This window comes from Pelmatolapia mariae, linkage group LG4, assembly GCF_036321145.2.
Source record: "Pelmatolapia mariae isolate MD_Pm_ZW linkage group LG4, Pm_UMD_F_2, whole genome shotgun sequence".
Lineage (NCBI taxonomy): Eukaryota > Metazoa > Chordata > Actinopteri > Cichliformes > Cichlidae > Pelmatolapia > Pelmatolapia mariae.
The window spans coordinates 11021805-11037530 of record NC_086230.1 but is presented as its reverse complement, the minus strand read 5'-3'; the positions used below and the strand labels follow the sequence as shown (position 1 = coordinate 11037530).

General features: G+C 41.7%; 3 protein-coding genes across 3 annotated transcripts; 1 reads left to right on the top strand and 2 right to left on the bottom strand.

Annotated features, from left to right (window-relative positions):
* Positions 1–312: 312 nt before the first annotated feature.
* Positions 313–3230, top strand: atp5mf (ATP synthase membrane subunit f). Its single transcript, XM_063471430.1, has 4 exons — positions 313–406; positions 1322–1429; positions 2874–2990; positions 3109–3230. Exons 1-4 carry the CDS (start codon positions 319–321, stop codon positions 3135–3137), a joined length of 342 nt encoding a protein of 113 aa, XP_063327500.1. The 5' UTR covers positions 313–318; the 3' UTR covers positions 3138–3230.
* A 92-nt stretch (positions 3231–3322) lies between these two features.
* cpsf4 (cleavage and polyadenylation specific factor 4) lies at positions 3323–7010 on the bottom strand. Its single transcript, XM_063471429.1, has 8 exons — positions 6594–7010; positions 6402–6452; positions 5766–5918; positions 5570–5665; positions 5345–5438; positions 5040–5112; positions 4721–4879; positions 3323–3963 (listed from the first exon to the last, which is right to left on the bottom strand). The coding sequence occupies exons 1-8, from the start codon at positions 6694–6696 to the stop codon at positions 3895–3897; spliced, it is 798 nt and encodes a 265-aa protein (XP_063327499.1). The 5' UTR covers positions 6697–7010; the 3' UTR covers positions 3323–3894.
* Positions 7011–8390: 1380 nt separating this feature from the next.
* Positions 8391–14234, bottom strand: shmt1 (serine hydroxymethyltransferase 1 (soluble)). The gene is made up of 12 exons (XM_063471427.1): positions 14163–14234; positions 13342–13482; positions 13071–13216; positions 12850–12965; positions 12570–12730; positions 11712–11793; positions 11357–11569; positions 11080–11193; positions 10859–10981; positions 9410–9526; positions 9017–9127; positions 8391–8928 (listed from the first exon to the last, which is right to left on the bottom strand). Exons 2-12 carry the CDS (start codon positions 13432–13434, stop codon positions 8756–8758), a joined length of 1449 nt encoding a protein of 482 aa, XP_063327497.1. The 5' UTR covers positions 13435–13482; positions 14163–14234; the 3' UTR covers positions 8391–8755.
* Positions 14235–15726: the final 1492 nt, after the last annotated feature.

The window sequence follows — 15726 nt, the reverse complement described above, 5'->3', positions numbered from 1 at the left end:
TTCCTATTTTTTAACACATGTAGAGACGTAAACAGACAACCGGGAGTAACATTAAAAATATCTGAATAATGATTCATTCTAGATTTTTAAAAGTGAGGGAGGATGAATAGATACAAATTTACACCAAAATAAATAAAAAATTAAGAGGTTAATAGACATGAACGTATTATTCAGAGCAGATTACGATAAAATAGAAGAAATTAATTTATTTAGGAAATAATAATAATAATAATAATAATAATAATAATAATAATAATAATGTTTGTTGTTTGGTTTTATTGCTTTTGCCGCTCTCTAGTGGATTCACTTTAAAACTACATGACCTCCCATAATGCACTTTCTCCTTTTATTCCCATCATTCCCTGCAGCAAACCTTCTGCACCGGTCAAGATGGCGGACAGACCAGGTACCGTAATGTGCCTTCTCCCAAAAATATTGGCCTATTTTTGTTTTATATGTCATCATCTTGGCATATAATGAGGCTTTTGGGGACTGAGGGGTGTTTTCTATCAGACAAGCCGTGAATTTGTCACTTGAAGGTCTTTTTCGGACTGAAGGCCTCGCTAAACCCTTTGAGTCACGTCAAGGACTTTGCGTGTCATTGGCGGATTTACTGTGAAAATAAATCTGCAGGCCGCTTTTTTACATTTAACTGCACCTTTCAGAGTGAACTCCAGCTTGGATGAAGCTCTAATAATCGTGCTGTTGATAAACGTGTCAATTATATAACGGTTTCTTTCGCTAGCTTGCTCGGTAGCATGCAAACACGGTGCGCTTAGCACAAACTAGGATGGTCTCTTTGACCAACTTTAATTGTAAAAAAACATAAAGAAGAACTTAAAATAAGCTTGGGTGTCTTGTGTGCTTTATGGTGTTTTTGAAAAGCGGTCCAGCAAACTTTCATTCATTATGTCATTACAATCGGCTACACACACCTGGTAAATGTCAAATTAGCTCCTAGCGAGTCGGCTGCTGTGTTTTGAGTTTAATTGAATTACTGCGACGACTGAAAACTTGTTAACAAGTTAATTATTTTGCGGAATTAAGAGCTTCGGTTTTTTAATTAGTCTCCGTAACTGTTAGCCTGATAATTATTTGAATGGTTAATAGTTTATTGGCTATTAAAAAAGATAGTTAGAAAATATGTAGGAAAATTACAATTTTATGTCCTCGGTACACGATGTTGCCACTTTTTTTGTCTTGTTAGACAAGCGGTTTAAACGTGTTTTAGATTGCTAATGTTTGTAATTCAGTGGCATGTTTTTATTCTTTGTTGACAGTGTGCATTTTCAGTGATGACGCTCTTTTTACGTGTTTTTAGTTTCCTTAGCTGAGAAGCGGCTGATGGACGTGAAACTCAACGAGCTGGGAGCCTGGCTTGGAGGTCGAGACTTTACTCCCAATGGCGTCCTCTCAGCCATTCGCAGGGGTGAGTACAACTTGCTCCGACTACTTCTGGTGGGCAGGGAAAATACTTTTTTGTTTTAATTTTTTTACCTACTGGAACTTGTTTTTTAAACACTGACTGATTATTTAGCTCCTGAAATATTTTCAGCTTGCACTCTCTTCCTCACCTCTCTTGTGCACTGTCGGTTGCTTTGGATGTTTGACCCCCCCCCCCCCAATATTTCAACCCATCCACATTAACTACTTCAGTTTATTGCATCTGTACTGTTTCACCTGTAACACATCTGTTATGTAAGGCATATGTTATTTATGAGGGCTCAGCTCTGCCTTTGGCTAGGCGCTTCCTTAGTACAGGGGTCCTGAACCTCTCCAGTGACTTTATTAGAAAATGGATATGAATATAAAAATAAACAATGGCTTTGTGCGTGAACATTTCAGTGTTTGGCATTGATCTAAAGCACAGATGTCCAACTCCAGGCCTCGGGGGACAGTGTCCTGCAGTTTTAGATGCGTCCTTGATCCAACACAGCTGATTTAAAGGCTAAATTACCTTCTCAACATATCTTGAAGTTCTCAAGAGGCCTGTCAATGAACTAATTTCATTCAGTGGTGTTGACCCAGGGTGTTATCTAAACTCCGCAGGACACCGGCCTGGAGTTCGACACCCCTGATCTAAAGCACTCTTTACATTTACCAGCAGTACAATTGTGTCCTTAAACACAGATTCTTAAAAAATATTTTACGATATGCATCAGAGTTCATGTTTATCGCCTTGATTTTTGCTGAACCTCAGTAAAAATGGTTAGCATGGCTGTGTAGTTTTAACTCCCAATTGGTATGGATTCAAGATCTAAAAACAAAAAAGTGTGAGGGGGAAATGGAATGATTTCTTCACTTTCACCACCAAGTATTTTTAATCTAAAGCTGGACTTTAGTTACAATTATGTTGAAAATTGACTGTTTTAAAGTTTTTAGATTATTTGATATATTGTCTGATTGGGCCCCTTAAAGTTGATTTGCACAGAAACATGGGTTAAAAATTATACCTGCTCTGTCTCAAAGTGGATTTAAAAATGTTAATTTTTTAACTAGACTTTTCTTCTGTTTTGTTTGTAATAAGTAAAATAAGTGAAAATCCAGAATTGAAGTACAAAATAATCATAAATGGCCCACTGGAGAGCAAGAAATCTACTCATTTAGGCTACTTTACACTTAATAATCTTAGTATCCTTCATTAAATGAGGCTCATGCTTTGTGGCACTTTATTTTGAGTCACAAATTGCTGAAAAATGTCTCTTGACAGTAAAGGTTGCTGACCCCTGTGCTAGTAGCTTTCCTTATACTTGGAGACTAATTTGAGAATGTGGCCTCAGTAGTAATTAAGGTCACAGAATGAGTGCTCCTCTTGCATGTATTGAATACTAAACAGGACACTTGACCGTGCCGTTTGCTGTTTTCTCTTCTAGGCCACGACAGATACTACAACAAGTACATCAATGTGAAGAAGGGGGGCATCGGTGGTGTAGCTATGCTGCTCGTTGGCTACGTGGCCATCAGCTACTTGTGGGAATACGACCACATCAGTAAGAAACATGCACTCGCTTACAGAGCCTCTTGTCTTTCTTTGCACTGTCACAGCTAACCTCACTGGTTACAAAAAAAAGCTAATATTTTAAACGACTTCTCCTTCTCTTCTTGTAGAACACGATCGCTGGAGGAAGTACCACTGAGCCCCTTCAGCAGACCTTCAGGAACGCGTCAGCTCTTTCTGTCCTCGGCTCTGTGTTCATATGTGATTGTGACCAATAAAATAAGGATAAGGATGTATTGTGTGGGGTGAGTGTACTGTGTAAATCTCAGAAGTGGCTATGAGAAGATCAGAAGTGTGAGGGGTAAAAAAAACCAAACTAAAATCTGAAACAAGAACATTTATTTGTACAGACAGAATATGTTCAGACTGTCAACAAAGCGTCTCTTCCAGCTGCTCTGTACTGCCGTACCTGCCACACACAGCTGCTAAACCGAGGCTGAAATGTCCAGAATGAGACCTTTATAGCAAGTGTGGATTTGGGCGCTGAGTACAAGCTAAATTACATTCCTAAGATGTTTATCACATTTGTTCAATTTTTTTTTTTCCACGGTCAGACTTGGAACATGGCAGTTGCAGTCACATGACCTGAGGAACAACAGCACCTGTATTGGTGTTTGCGGCAGTCTGGACCCTGGGAGTGACTCTTCAAAGTCACCTGTACTGTACAAACCCAGCAAATCAGGCCGGATGACCTTTTTTCTTGTCACTTTCATGTGTCCACAGGCCCAAAAAAAAAAAGTAGCAATGTTTCCCTCCCACTGTCCGTGTCTGTCGGGCGGCAGTTAGTCTTTAAGAAACACCAGCATGTAGAGCAGAGTCTTCCCCCTTCCTCTCTTCTGCTCACATCAGGGGTGGTGTGCTACAGCACTGAGGTGTTCGGGGTTTGAGGCTGAAGGTTACTGACCACTCAGGAAGGCAAGATGGCCTTTAGTGCATTTGTTGGCATAGTGGCCCTTCTCACCACACTGCAGACAAGAGGAAGACAGAAATGAAGCGATTAACGACATTTACTGCATGTTCCAGTTGTTCCCAGTAGTGAGAAAAAGAACAAATCCTCTTTTTAAAGGAGATCGTTTTAGGGGGGTTTTCCCTTCTTTATTTTCAGTCATATGTGCTGTTAAAAGTGTACAAGGTTTTAAATAATGATATCAGTGACTGTCCAAGTAAACCCTATAACCCAAAACCCCAGGCTGTTGGAACAGCTGCCCCACCCACATTCATACATGTTCAGCATACAATTTGCAAGAGACAGCCAATCAGAAGAAAGTGGGAAGCAAACTTAAAACAGATGATCCAGATTGTGTTTGAACTGAGGAGCCAGACCCTTGTGCACATTTTTCATCCCAGATACTGTTCCTGACACAATCCCAAAGAGATTTGTGTCACCACCTTTAGTTTTTAGGCAAATGTATAAAGTACCACACTATGGAAAGCCAAGAAATTCAGAAAATTGTTCCCCTTTAAGAAGCTGGATAAATTCACAAGAGCGCCAGTGATCCATCTTATTCAAGGCTCACTGCAACCACGCAGAGGAAACCAGTATTCTAGGTAAAACCTTACAAGTGCATCTAAACTTGAGAAAACTATGGTTTTAATGATCTAAATGTATGGCCGGTGCATGCTTTGGCAATATAACCAACCACAGTTTGATTAATGATTGCAATTACGACCAAAGCGAGAGACTGGCATAGCTTTAATCACACAGATGTACGGCTGACTCACCTTGTAGCAGGTGACCTGGTCCAGCGGACGAGGCCCTCTGTTGGCATTTAGATTGTTCTGCTGAGACACAGTAGTCGTGTTGTTCTGCTGCCGCTGGGCTGGGGTGGAGTTGGTGAGCTGGATTAAGGAGAGCGACGAGCGACCAATGGTAGGCACGGGCTGCGGCAGGAGGCAAGCAGAGAGACTGTTTTCACTGTGCACCTCAGCAACAGGAACGAATAGTTAAATAGAAGCACCGAGAGTCATGCTGACTCATCCTCTGAGATGGATCCACGCTGGCATCAGGATGCATCATTTGAGTGTTTGTGTGTATTCTTACCTTTGCCTGGTTCTGGTTTTGCTGTGGGAGAGGAGGCTGTTCAGAAGCGCCCATAGGCAGCTCAAATCGGGGGCTGTGGAGGAACATCAATGTATAATTTACGTCACTGCAGGGTGAAGTCTCAAACAGCTTTTGATCCAGCTATCCATCATTATGAAATCAAACAAAGACCATTTATACTGGAGTGTAATGTAATGAAATTGCTGCATAATTGCTTGGCAGATATAACCAACTTAATGTGGAGCAGAGGTCCTATCAGGAATCATACCTGTTGTGTAGGAAGTAAATGTAAAAGGACTACTTACTGCATAAATTTACAGGACTTTCCTTCTGGACAGAAGCCCACTAAGTAGTTCACACAGATCACCCTTCTGGTATGTCGGTGTCGGCAGTCAGGACCTGAGGTAAGAAGACACGGTTGAGGACAAATAATAAGACGTATTATGTTTTTCTCCATTTAAACCACAGAACAGACAGGCTACGTCTATAAGCAGTGGGTTTGTGGTTTTAGTACTAGAATTTGACCTTACCGTGTTTGCAGAAGCCTCGGTCATACCAGGGACAGTCTTTGATCTTGGACTCTGGATCTATGTGTAGGAAAGGACACTCCTTGTTGCTGCATTCACCTGTGAGGGTCACAGAACAAAACATTAATCAGTACAGCATTCATCTGACAAGATCTGTGGAAAGTTTAACCAAATAAATGCACTCATGATGTCAACTCACCGAACTTGGAGTAGAAGTAGCATTCAGGCATCTTGGTCATGTCGTATTCGTGTAGAAACTCGCACTGGTCTCCCTTCTTACACAGACCTCTGAGCCAGTGCTTACACACCACTGTCTTCTCTCCACTGATGTGACGGAACGGACACATCCCACCTGCGAGACACAGTGCGCTCTGTGACCTTCTCCTCATTAAGACACACATGGCTCTCAGTGTCATGCTGATCACTTAAAACACAATTTAGTACTTTTAATTTGGACATTTTGAGATCAGCAAAGGCTGGCCTAATGGCAGGGATTGAAATGGTTACAAAAGCGCTTAATAAAGATGGGGGGAAAGGTAATTTCCCTTGGAGCTATTAAGAGGAATAATATAATTCACAACATTATGAAAATGGCCTATTGTTGGAAATCAGTGAGGTGCAGGCTACTGTAGCCGTGCGTAAACAGTATATCTAAGGCTGTATTTAGACATAAGAGGTCGAGCTTGCTTAAAAAAGGTCAACCAGCACCGATCTGTGCGTTTGAGGGGTGTGAAGTGTCTAAACTTTAACTTTACGGAAGTTAAAGAGTTCATTGTTGGGGCCGTTCACGCTGCAGTGACATCACCACAGAGTTGAGACCATGTTGTGATTTTACCTTTCTGACACGCAGCTCTCATGAAGAACTCACACACAGCAGACCCGGACTCTGCAGAGACACACACGATCACAGGGTCAACGAACATAAGTAGTCAGTGGCGGTCAACTCTCCCCTCGTCACTTTTACCGTTAATTCCGCTTAAGGTTAACCCGCAGCGGGCTTAGTACCAGCTAGCACCCCAGCACTTACTATCCATGCCGGGGAAAGGCAGCGGCTGGGCTCCCAGCTGCTGCTCCACGGCAATCTCCAGGTCAAACTTGATGTGGTCCACGTTGGCCAGTAATTCCTGCATGTCCGCTGCAGTCTGCTCACTCCTCCGATCAGATAAATGTCCGTTTCGGTTAAGCTAGCTCGAAGTCTAGCTACTAGCTACCAAGTTCCCTCTCAGCCTGCTAAGGCGGCTAGCCAGGCTAACTGATAAGTTAGCACCAAACTCCAAACTCCGATACCGAGAATACAACAGATGCCGTAGTTTGTAGCTCTAATGTCGGTTTTAAAGACAAGCCATGGACACGGACCGTCCCGTAAATGTTTGTATGTCCCCGAACTGCTCCTTGTTCTGTGTGGATGATGGGAGGCGCGCACGCTGACCTCCGACCTGACAAAATCAGACAAGACTAAACGATCGCAGAGCGCTTCGTTAAATCCACAACTCAACAGAAAGTTTCAGTTTTTCTATATGATGAAGAAATGCGGCTTTAGTCAAATCTGTCAGCATTTCTCTTTGGGCTTAAACTGTAAGAAATGAGAATAATTACAGAAAAAACTGTGGAGCCAAAATAGAAATTTCTATAGTAGATCATTTGTAATCTGATTGTAAGAGCATTAAAAGCAGAAATTACTGTAGTGTAGCATGAATAACATTTGGATTCTGGTGTCCCTTTATGTCTGACACCATTGGTACAAAACATATTTTATATCAGTCTGTGTCGTTCAGAGGCCAGACAAGGTCTCATTCAGCTTCACTGAAGTGTTTTTTTTTCTTTATAAAATCCATCGCTGTTGCTTCCGTGCATTTATTATGATTATTATAGAGCTTCTCAGTGTGAAAGCTGAGGGTACTGGGATGTGTTATGTTGATCTTCATGTTGAGCAAAACCTGCTTTTGGCTCATTGGAACAAAAACACTAATCAACACTTCTCAAACCGAGCTTCTTGTCTGTTGATGGAGAGCTAAATATTAAATTTTGGATTCTAATCTAAAATAATCGAATGTATAGATTAAGAACAATTTTCATTAAAAAAAACCAAACCAGTGATTGTACCAACATTTGTAGTTTTCCGTAGAAACATATCAGATCCTCGTTTCCAATAAAATTGGGACACCACGTAAAATGTAAATAAAGTTTGTTGTTTAATTTTAAATTGGTACAAAAGCAACACATGAAACGGAGAAAATTTGATATTCTATATTTAAATTGGATGCCAGCAGCTTGCTATGCTGTTTCAGTGTTTTCTAATGTCCTGTATCACCTGTTCTTTCAGGATTACTGACCCTTTTTCCTGAAAGAGACTATGTTATAGCATATACAGATTCATACAGCAGTATCCAGTTTGAGTGAAAATCCAAGTCCAGGATATCTCTTCACTGAGAATTGTACTAGGAAGAAAAAATGTCTACTGGAGAAAACTTATTTTCACCCTTTGAAACCAACGTCCAGATTTCACAGGGACACGGGGTCTGGATATTCAACTCTCCATGGACTCGTTCTCATCACGGTGATTTGAATTTTAATGACCCCTAAACTTTTATTCTACCAGAATTTTTATTTGTCCAGTGCTCTTGTAATGACATTCCAGCCAGTGTCAGCTGTTTTTCTATTGCTGCTAAATTAAGATTATTAAACCACTGTAAGCTTCTAATATCTACTTAACGTAATCAGAGTCCAGAGCACTGATGTACTTAGACTGGAAAAAAAACAAAGCAAAACAAAACATAACAGCTGATGTTTCTTTCATTCTTAGTTTATTCAGAATGTAATTATTTTATTTTCAAAGTTGTACTTACGATACTGTATATGTATACCATATACTGAAAATGTGGTAGTTTGCTACAAAACCTCTGAAGTGTAACCTTAATACAGATGAAAGTGAGATTTCTGATGAGCTCAAAGCTTAAATATGATTGTAACATCCGACCCTGAAGCTAAATGGAAAACACGTAAAAATGGGAAAGGCAACACAGAATAATTAGATGGTCATTAAATCTGTTTGAACAGAAATCGTGTCTATCCATGAGGACTATGAGTCAACAGTCAAAATAAAGGAAAAACAAAAACCCAGCATCATATGCCTTCGTATTAATCTTCTTGAATCATCCGTTCAGCTGCATTTAGAGTCCGAACTGTGCTCTACAGCTCGGGTAGACCCGGCATTGGGAATTGTCCAGCGAAAGCCTCCACCTCAGCCCTGATCTCCGCTACCCGCTGCTGGAACTTCTCTCCCTGGGATAATGCCTGAACAAACTCCTTCAGAGTGGCTTTGGGATTCAGACTTTTCTGCACCTCCACAGTCAGTTCAATGCCTGCGGAAGAATGGAAAGCATGGGTTATTTACATTTTGTTTGTGAGAAATCTTTTTACACCAATTCCTCCTTTAAAGAAATAAATTACCTCTGTGAATGAACTCAGCCACCTTCCTGAAGTCATTCTCCACCAAGCCTCTGGAGGTAAGAGCCGGCGAGCCGAACCTCAGGCCGCTAGGTCGCAAAGCACTTTTATCTCCTACAAAGATGTACGAGGAAAACTAAGAATGGGACTTTGCAGAGGCATCAAGCAATCAAAAATGGGATCTATCTACTTAAAAATAAATAAATCTTATTATATATCTTTATTCCTCTGCTTCTCTTGCTGCATTGAACAGGTTTATGACAAAAGAATTTCCCTCAGGATAAATAAAGTTCTTCTTATCTCATCTTAAATATGAAATGTGCCTTACTTGCCATACTCATGTATGGAAAACTACTTTGCCTTAATGGTAAACACACACACACACACACAGAGTACCTGGACAGGTGTTTTTGTTACAAGCAATGGCACATGCTTCCAGGACCTTCTCTGCTCGTCCTCCATCGGTTCCCTTGCTGCGCAGGTCCAGCAGGATCAGATGGTTGTCAGAGCCGCCTGCACATTAAGAGATTACAAAAAGGAACATTAGATGAGCATGAAGCTACAAATCATCCATCCACCTTCTTAACCCCACTGAGAATGTGGAGAGCTACACTCTGGGCAGGCTACTCCATCACAGAGAGATGGTCAACCATTCAGGCTCACTCAGGCTTAGGATCATCAGTTAAGTCAACGACCATATGAGGCTGATGCTGTAATTCAATTTTAATGAATTGATATATTCCCCCTTTGCACCTACACGCTGCTGTACTCTCATCTTCCAATCAAAGCAGTGCAGCAGATCTTTCATTAGGCATCTCAAAAGCTATCGTTTTCTTCTTCTGAAAAAGACCCGAAATCAGTTCTTTTGAGAGCAGATCCAATTTTAGGGAAAAGAAAGTCACATGGTGCAAGGTCAGGCAAATACAGAGTGTGGTGTGGGCCAAAGAACCCTTCAGAGAGAGCAGTGTGGGTCCTGATGAAAGAGGGAACCATTTTCCAACAGCTGTAGCCTCTTTTTCTTCACCCTTAGATGAAAATGTTCGAGAACCTCTTGATAATAGAGTTTTGGTTCAATCCCTTTTGTTAATTCCTCTAGAACCCCGTCCTCTAATCCAAAATTATGCTCTTAATGTCAAAGAAAACCATTAGCACAGCCTTGAACTTGAACTCTTTCATCCTTGGCAACCCAGGTGATGTCCAGCCTTCTCCAGATATTAGTCTCGTGAACATATTTTTCCAAAAAAATAAATACATTGGATTTGCTTCAATTTGTTTCACGAGTTTATCCCAACCGTAGCATAACCTTTGCATAAATGTCCTTCTTCATGTTGTGCAAAGTTTTCCCTAACAGTCTCTTTGTTGGTGGACACATTGCTGCAATCATTCTGACGCCTTCATTTGATTGTTTTCGAACACTCGTTCTTGGGCATCCACGGCGTTCTCCGTCCTCGACATCCTCCAAAACATTCGCAGGATCTTTAGTGCCACGCAAACACACATGAACATGCCGGCCTTCTGAAATTTATAAACAACCCTCTCTTTTGAACTATATAAAAGGGAGGTTTTATAAAGCATCGCATGCACCATGTCTCATGTTCACATGGCTTAAATACATATGAACATGAGTCAAATAAGATTGAGCAGGGATGGATGGTGAAGTTATTGCGGGATTGGGAATTTCAAGCCTCTTTTACTGCGAAGAATGAAAAAATTAAAAAGTAAATGGGCTTAGTTATTCTTTTTGCATCCACGTTGATTGCTCTTCTCCCACTCAGTGTAGTTTCAGCTGGTTGTCATGGCAATTTTCTCTTCCACTTGTCTATTATGGTGCTCTGCAGTACTTACCGGTGACAATCTTGTAGCCATGGTCAACAAGAGCACTGGATAGAGCCCTGCAGTTAGCGAGAACCTGCAATTGATAGGCCTTAAACTCTGGTGTCATGGCTTGCTTCAGAGCCACAGCAACACCTGCCATTTGTAGGAAAAGAAACAAACAAAACACGACCCCAGTGAGAGACATGAAACTGAGTAAAAAGCGTAAGTGGAAGAAAATGATGAGTTAATACCTGCGATGGCGTGGTTGTGCGGTCCTCCCTGCAGCCCGGGAAACACGGCCTGGTTAATCAACGACTCCAAGTTGTACAGAGTCTCTTTTCCTTTGGCATCCACACTCCGCACGCCTGAAGAGATGGAGTGAAGAAGAGAAAGAGGAGAAGGTCAAATAAAAATAGTGAATTCACAGATATCAGTGTGGGGAAGAGCAGATTTACAACAGGACAAAGGGAGAAAAAGTTCAGTGTTGTCTTTGCCGTTTTTGGCAAAAGCTTCAGGTCCCTTTTATACCTTTTCTGTAGAAAATAAGCCCAGCACGGCAGCCACGCAGTGTCTTGTGCGTCGTCGTGGTAACAATGTCACAATGCTCAAAGGGTGAGGGCACCACTCCGGCAGCCACTAATCCACTTATGTGAGCCATGTCTCCCATCAGATAGGCACCGTTCTCATTAGCAATCTGCTTCAAGCGGGCATAGTCAAGGTTGCGAGAATAGCAGCTTGTTCCTGAGAAAGAAAAAAAAAAAAGGACAAAGTGTAGAGATTTTCTTTTCTTCTCCCCCCAAATACCCTCAGATTTAAAGCTCCCAGTCACTGCTCACTGATGCATAAAAGTAAAAAAAATAAAATCATAGGAGGGATGCACTACCTGCGATGATGAGTTTAGGGTGGAAGAGTCGTGCATTTTCCTGCAGCCTGTCGTAGTCGATGAAGCCAGTCTCTGGATGGACCTGGACAGAGAAGCAGCAGACCACATCATAACCAAAATATAACACCTGCTATACACAAGATGAGGAAAACACCACATAGTTGGACTTTGGATAAAACCAGAACCAAAGTGAAATCAGTTGTTTTGATTTTGCACCACATTTACAAACGTAAACAGCCACAGCAGATACTGGTCAATTTTAAGGAATCTGACGATATTTTTTTTCAACATGGATGGCATCACAACCCGTGGGAGATTCAGTCAAACTTCACAGATGTGTAGTTCATTGAGTCTGAAGTACTCACTGGTGTTACAGATGGTGTGCTCCCACCACGAGGTGATTTCTAGTGCTCACTTTTGTTTCCAGAAATCTTATCTTTGACCTTATACACCACCTTAAACACCAATATCTAGTCAGCCAATCATATGACTTCAATTGAATGAATTTAAGTATGCAGACATGATCCGCGCGACGTGCTGAAGTTCAGACTGAACATTAGAATGGGGACAAAAAGATGTTTTAAGTGACTTTTAATGTGGTATGATTGTTGGTCTGAGTGTTTCAGAAACTGCTGAGTGAGCGGCAGTTCTCTGATGAAAAAGCCCTGTCACTGTCAGAGAAGAATGGCCAAACTGCTTTGAGCTGATAGGAAGGGAACAGAAACTCAAATAACCGCCTTGATTCATGATTTGTCTCAGCTGTCATGAGGAAATACCAGAGCACATCGCATCTTTGAGAAATTTGTTCCCAACTCCGACAGAACCTTTTGGTTCCCGAGCATACGTGCACATACATACCTTGTATGGCATGGACTCAAAGAAGATTGAGGTTGCCGAGATTTTTTTCTTCTCAGTCATGAAGCCGTGCGTCAGGTGACCTCCATCTGGAAGATCCAGCCCCATGATCCTGCCGTGGGGCTCCACAACAGCCGTGTAGACGGCGAAGTTTGCAGGTGACCCTTACCGAGAAGCACAAACGGTAATGGCGGTGAGTGACAGTGAGTGACAGGAGCACGGCAGATGTTGCATGCCAACGGGTGTAGTCAGACTCAGATTTAAATGCATCCATATTTTATACCCGAGTATGGCTGAACGTTGACACCCCATTTCTCCGAGTCCAGACTGTAGGCCTCCAGTGCTCTCTTCTGACAAAGTCTCTCTAGCTCATCGATATGCTCCGTACCACCGTAGTACCTGTACACAAGAATCATGCTCACCATTACAAATAATGTTCATAATGTTAATGCCACACTAATGAGATCGAGCCACTTGGGATTTTAACTAGATTAAGCGTTGTACCTCTGGCCAGGATAGCCCTCGGAGTATTTGTTGTTCATACAGGAACCCAGCGCTTCAAGAACAGCTCTGCTGGCAAAGTTCTCAGATGCTATCAGCTCCAAACCATACGTCTGCCTGTGCTTCTCTTTTTTAATAATGGAGAACACCTGAATACACACACACGCACAGCATGAACATGCACAGATTTCTGTTAGGTGGGAACTCTCAAAGGCCCATTATTAGGTACACGTTTATTAGGTAATTTGTTGTATTACCTCCACTAAACACAAACCTCTGAGTCGTTGACTGCCAGCGGCTCCAGCAGCATCTTGTTGTGAGATTCCCATTCTTCTTTGCTCACATGATGGCCGTTAGATAAAGACATGATTGCTGTTTTTTTTCTTGGTCTCACAAAGAAATCTAAAAGATGAGACTTTTACACAGACATACAAACAAAAACAATATCAATCTGAAAGATATTAACACCTGTGTGTGATGATACAGCATGCAGACAGTGCTGCTGACAAACTGGCCCTACAGATGCTCCATTATTGCAGCACAAAGCCTCAGACAAAGAGTGAATATGCAGCAGCACCACCCCTGCTACAGTATTCGGTGATAAGGCTTCATCAGCTAAACTTTGAACCGTCGCACAGCCCAAAAAGGTCACTGAACTACACAATAAGCCGTATCACTGGTTATTTTGTAACCCAGATAACAAGCTCAGTGCTCCATGAAATGCACAGCTGCCAGATCTTTATCAGACTGTCTCTCCTGTGTGTCTCCTCATGACAGTCATGTATCTGTGCACTGTAACCCAGCAGCTAGCCGAGCCCAGCAGCACATGCTTCTCATTACTCTTATCATCTCCTGACTGACCCAGAAAGACAGCAACAGCTGTTCAGTGCACACGCTGGCTAAACCTGAACTGAGAGGACCCCTGAACACATCACCAAGTTTAAAAAACACAAAACGTGAAAACTTCTACCTGCAGAGCTAATCTGCTTTAACGAAGGTTAAAGTGCAAAACACATTTATTTTTCCACATAGTTTCTCCCTGCTCGCATTAACATTACCGTCCTCTGTGTGTGAAACTTTAACTAGCTCACTCACCGTCTGCAGAGACTCCCGCGCTGTCAGCCGTACACTGAGCTGAAGTTCGAGCCTCCCAGCGCCAACAGTATTAACTGCTTCACAGCGGAGGGTAAAGTCCGCCAAACTTCCCACCAATCAGCGCATCGCTTCTTCTTCGTTTGATTTTTATCCTGCGTGCTACATTCTTTACTGCCACCCTGTGCTACGGGCACAGACGGGAAGACGACCGTGAGGAAAAATGGAGATCAGCTCACCGGACACATTATTAGGCACACTTATTAGCATGCTCATTAAGTAAAATATCTAATCAGCCAATCACATGACAGCTCATCTGGATCTCTAGATATGTAGATCTAGTTCAAAGTAAGCATCAGCATGGAGAAGAAAGGTGATTTAAATGTCTATTCTGAGGATTTGCTGGGGTTTTCCCACACAAACATATGTAGAGTTTACAGAGAATGATCTGAAAAGGGGAAAATATCCAGTGAGCAGCAGTTCAGCAGCCACTTCATTAGTTACACCTTGCTGGTACCAGGGTGCCCCCCTCCTTCAACTCCAACAAGGTACTGGAGTTCATTTGAGTACAGTGAACTCACCGTCATGTTCAAGAAACTAGTTTGAGATTTTCTGAGCTTTGTGTTGTTGGAAGCAGTCATCAGAAGATGAGCCCAAGATGAGACCTGTCATAAAGGGATGGACACTGTCAACAGTATAGGAAGTCTGTAGGGTTTAAATGATGCTCACTTAATACTAAGAGACCTAAATAAAGCGCGCTAAATAAAGAAAATGATACAAGGGCAGATTTTATTCATGCTTCCATGTTGCTTACATCAAAGTCTGACCCTACTATCTGAGCAGAAATGGAGACTCATCAGACTGCAACATCTTTCCAGTCTTCTGCTGCCTAAAACCTGTGTGAATTCTACCCTCAGTTTGTTGTTCTTTTACAGAAATGGCTTCTGGTCCTTTTCCATCATACCAGCAATCCCAAAGTATTATTGTTTCTTTAGTTTGGTAAGCAATATTTCACTCAAATATATTCAAATAAACACTTGGCACATAATCTTACTTTCAGACATCTTTATTTCAGCAAACAATTTGGTCTTATTTGCTAATAAGCTTTTAATATTTAAGGTTTTTCCACTGATCACTAAAGAATTGGGTGGTGAGTAAAGAAGGCAATACAAGATTCCTATGGTGGACTGAAAGTAGGAGACATTGCATTGGAAAACTTTGCAAAGAATTTCATTTCTTGTAAATGTAGTCATTAATAATAGGAGGGGTTGTGGGTTTGGTTTTTTTGTTTTTTAACTTATCTCACATTGGCCCTGTTTAGTAGCTGCTTTTCTGGATTTTTAATGTACAATTTTATATTCAGTTAAAACTTTTGTCCTTGTGCCTTACTCCTCAGTCCCTCACATAGACCGGTGTCTGTAAACCCTTAAGATGGTTATGTGGAAGAATCCCAGCAGATCAGCAGTTTCTGAAATATTCAGGCCAGCATGTTTGGCACCAACAATGATGCCACATTGAGTCACTTAAGTCACCTTTCTTCCCCATTCTGATGTCATTCAAACCAGCA

What these genes read in the sequence shown, in the direction of transcription:
- shmt1 (XM_063471427.1), bottom strand. Translation starts at nt 13,434, where the DNA reads ATGTCTTTATCTAACGGCCATCATGTGAGCAAAGAAGAATGGGAATCT. An exon ending in TGGCAGTCAACGACTCAGAG is followed by an intron (nt 13,217 to 13,341) that starts GTTTGTGTTTAG and finishes GTGTGTATTCAG; the next exon opens with GTGTTCTCCATTATTAAAAA. An exon ending in TGGCTACAAGATTGTCACCG is followed by an intron (nt 9,527 to 10,858) that starts GTAAGTACTGCA and finishes CTTAATGTGCAG; the next exon opens with GCGGCTCTGACAACCATCTG.
- atp5mf (XM_063471430.1), top strand. Translation starts at nt 319, where the DNA reads ATGACCTCCCATAATGCACTTTCTCCTTTTATTCCCATCATTCCCTGC. An exon ending in CAAGATGGCGGACAGACCAG is followed by an intron (nt 407 to 1,321) that starts GTACCGTAATGT and finishes ACGTGTTTTTAG; the next exon opens with TTTCCTTAGCTGAGAAGCGG. An exon ending in CCTCTCAGCCATTCGCAGGG is followed by an intron (nt 1,430 to 2,873) that starts GTGAGTACAACT and finishes TTTCTCTTCTAG; the next exon opens with GCCACGACAGATACTACAAC.
- cpsf4 (XM_063471429.1), bottom strand. Translation starts at nt 6,696, where the DNA reads ATGCAGGAATTACTGGCCAACGTGGACCACATCAAGTTTGACCTGGAG. An exon ending in AAAACCAGAACCAGGCAAAG is followed by an intron (nt 4,880 to 5,039) that starts GTAAGAATACAC and finishes CTCCTGCCGCAG; the next exon opens with CCCGTGCCTACCATTGGTCG. An exon ending in ACCAGGTCACCTGCTACAAG is followed by an intron (nt 3,964 to 4,720) that starts GTGAGTCAGCCG and finishes TCTTGTCTGCAG; the next exon opens with TGTGGTGAGAAGGGCCACTA.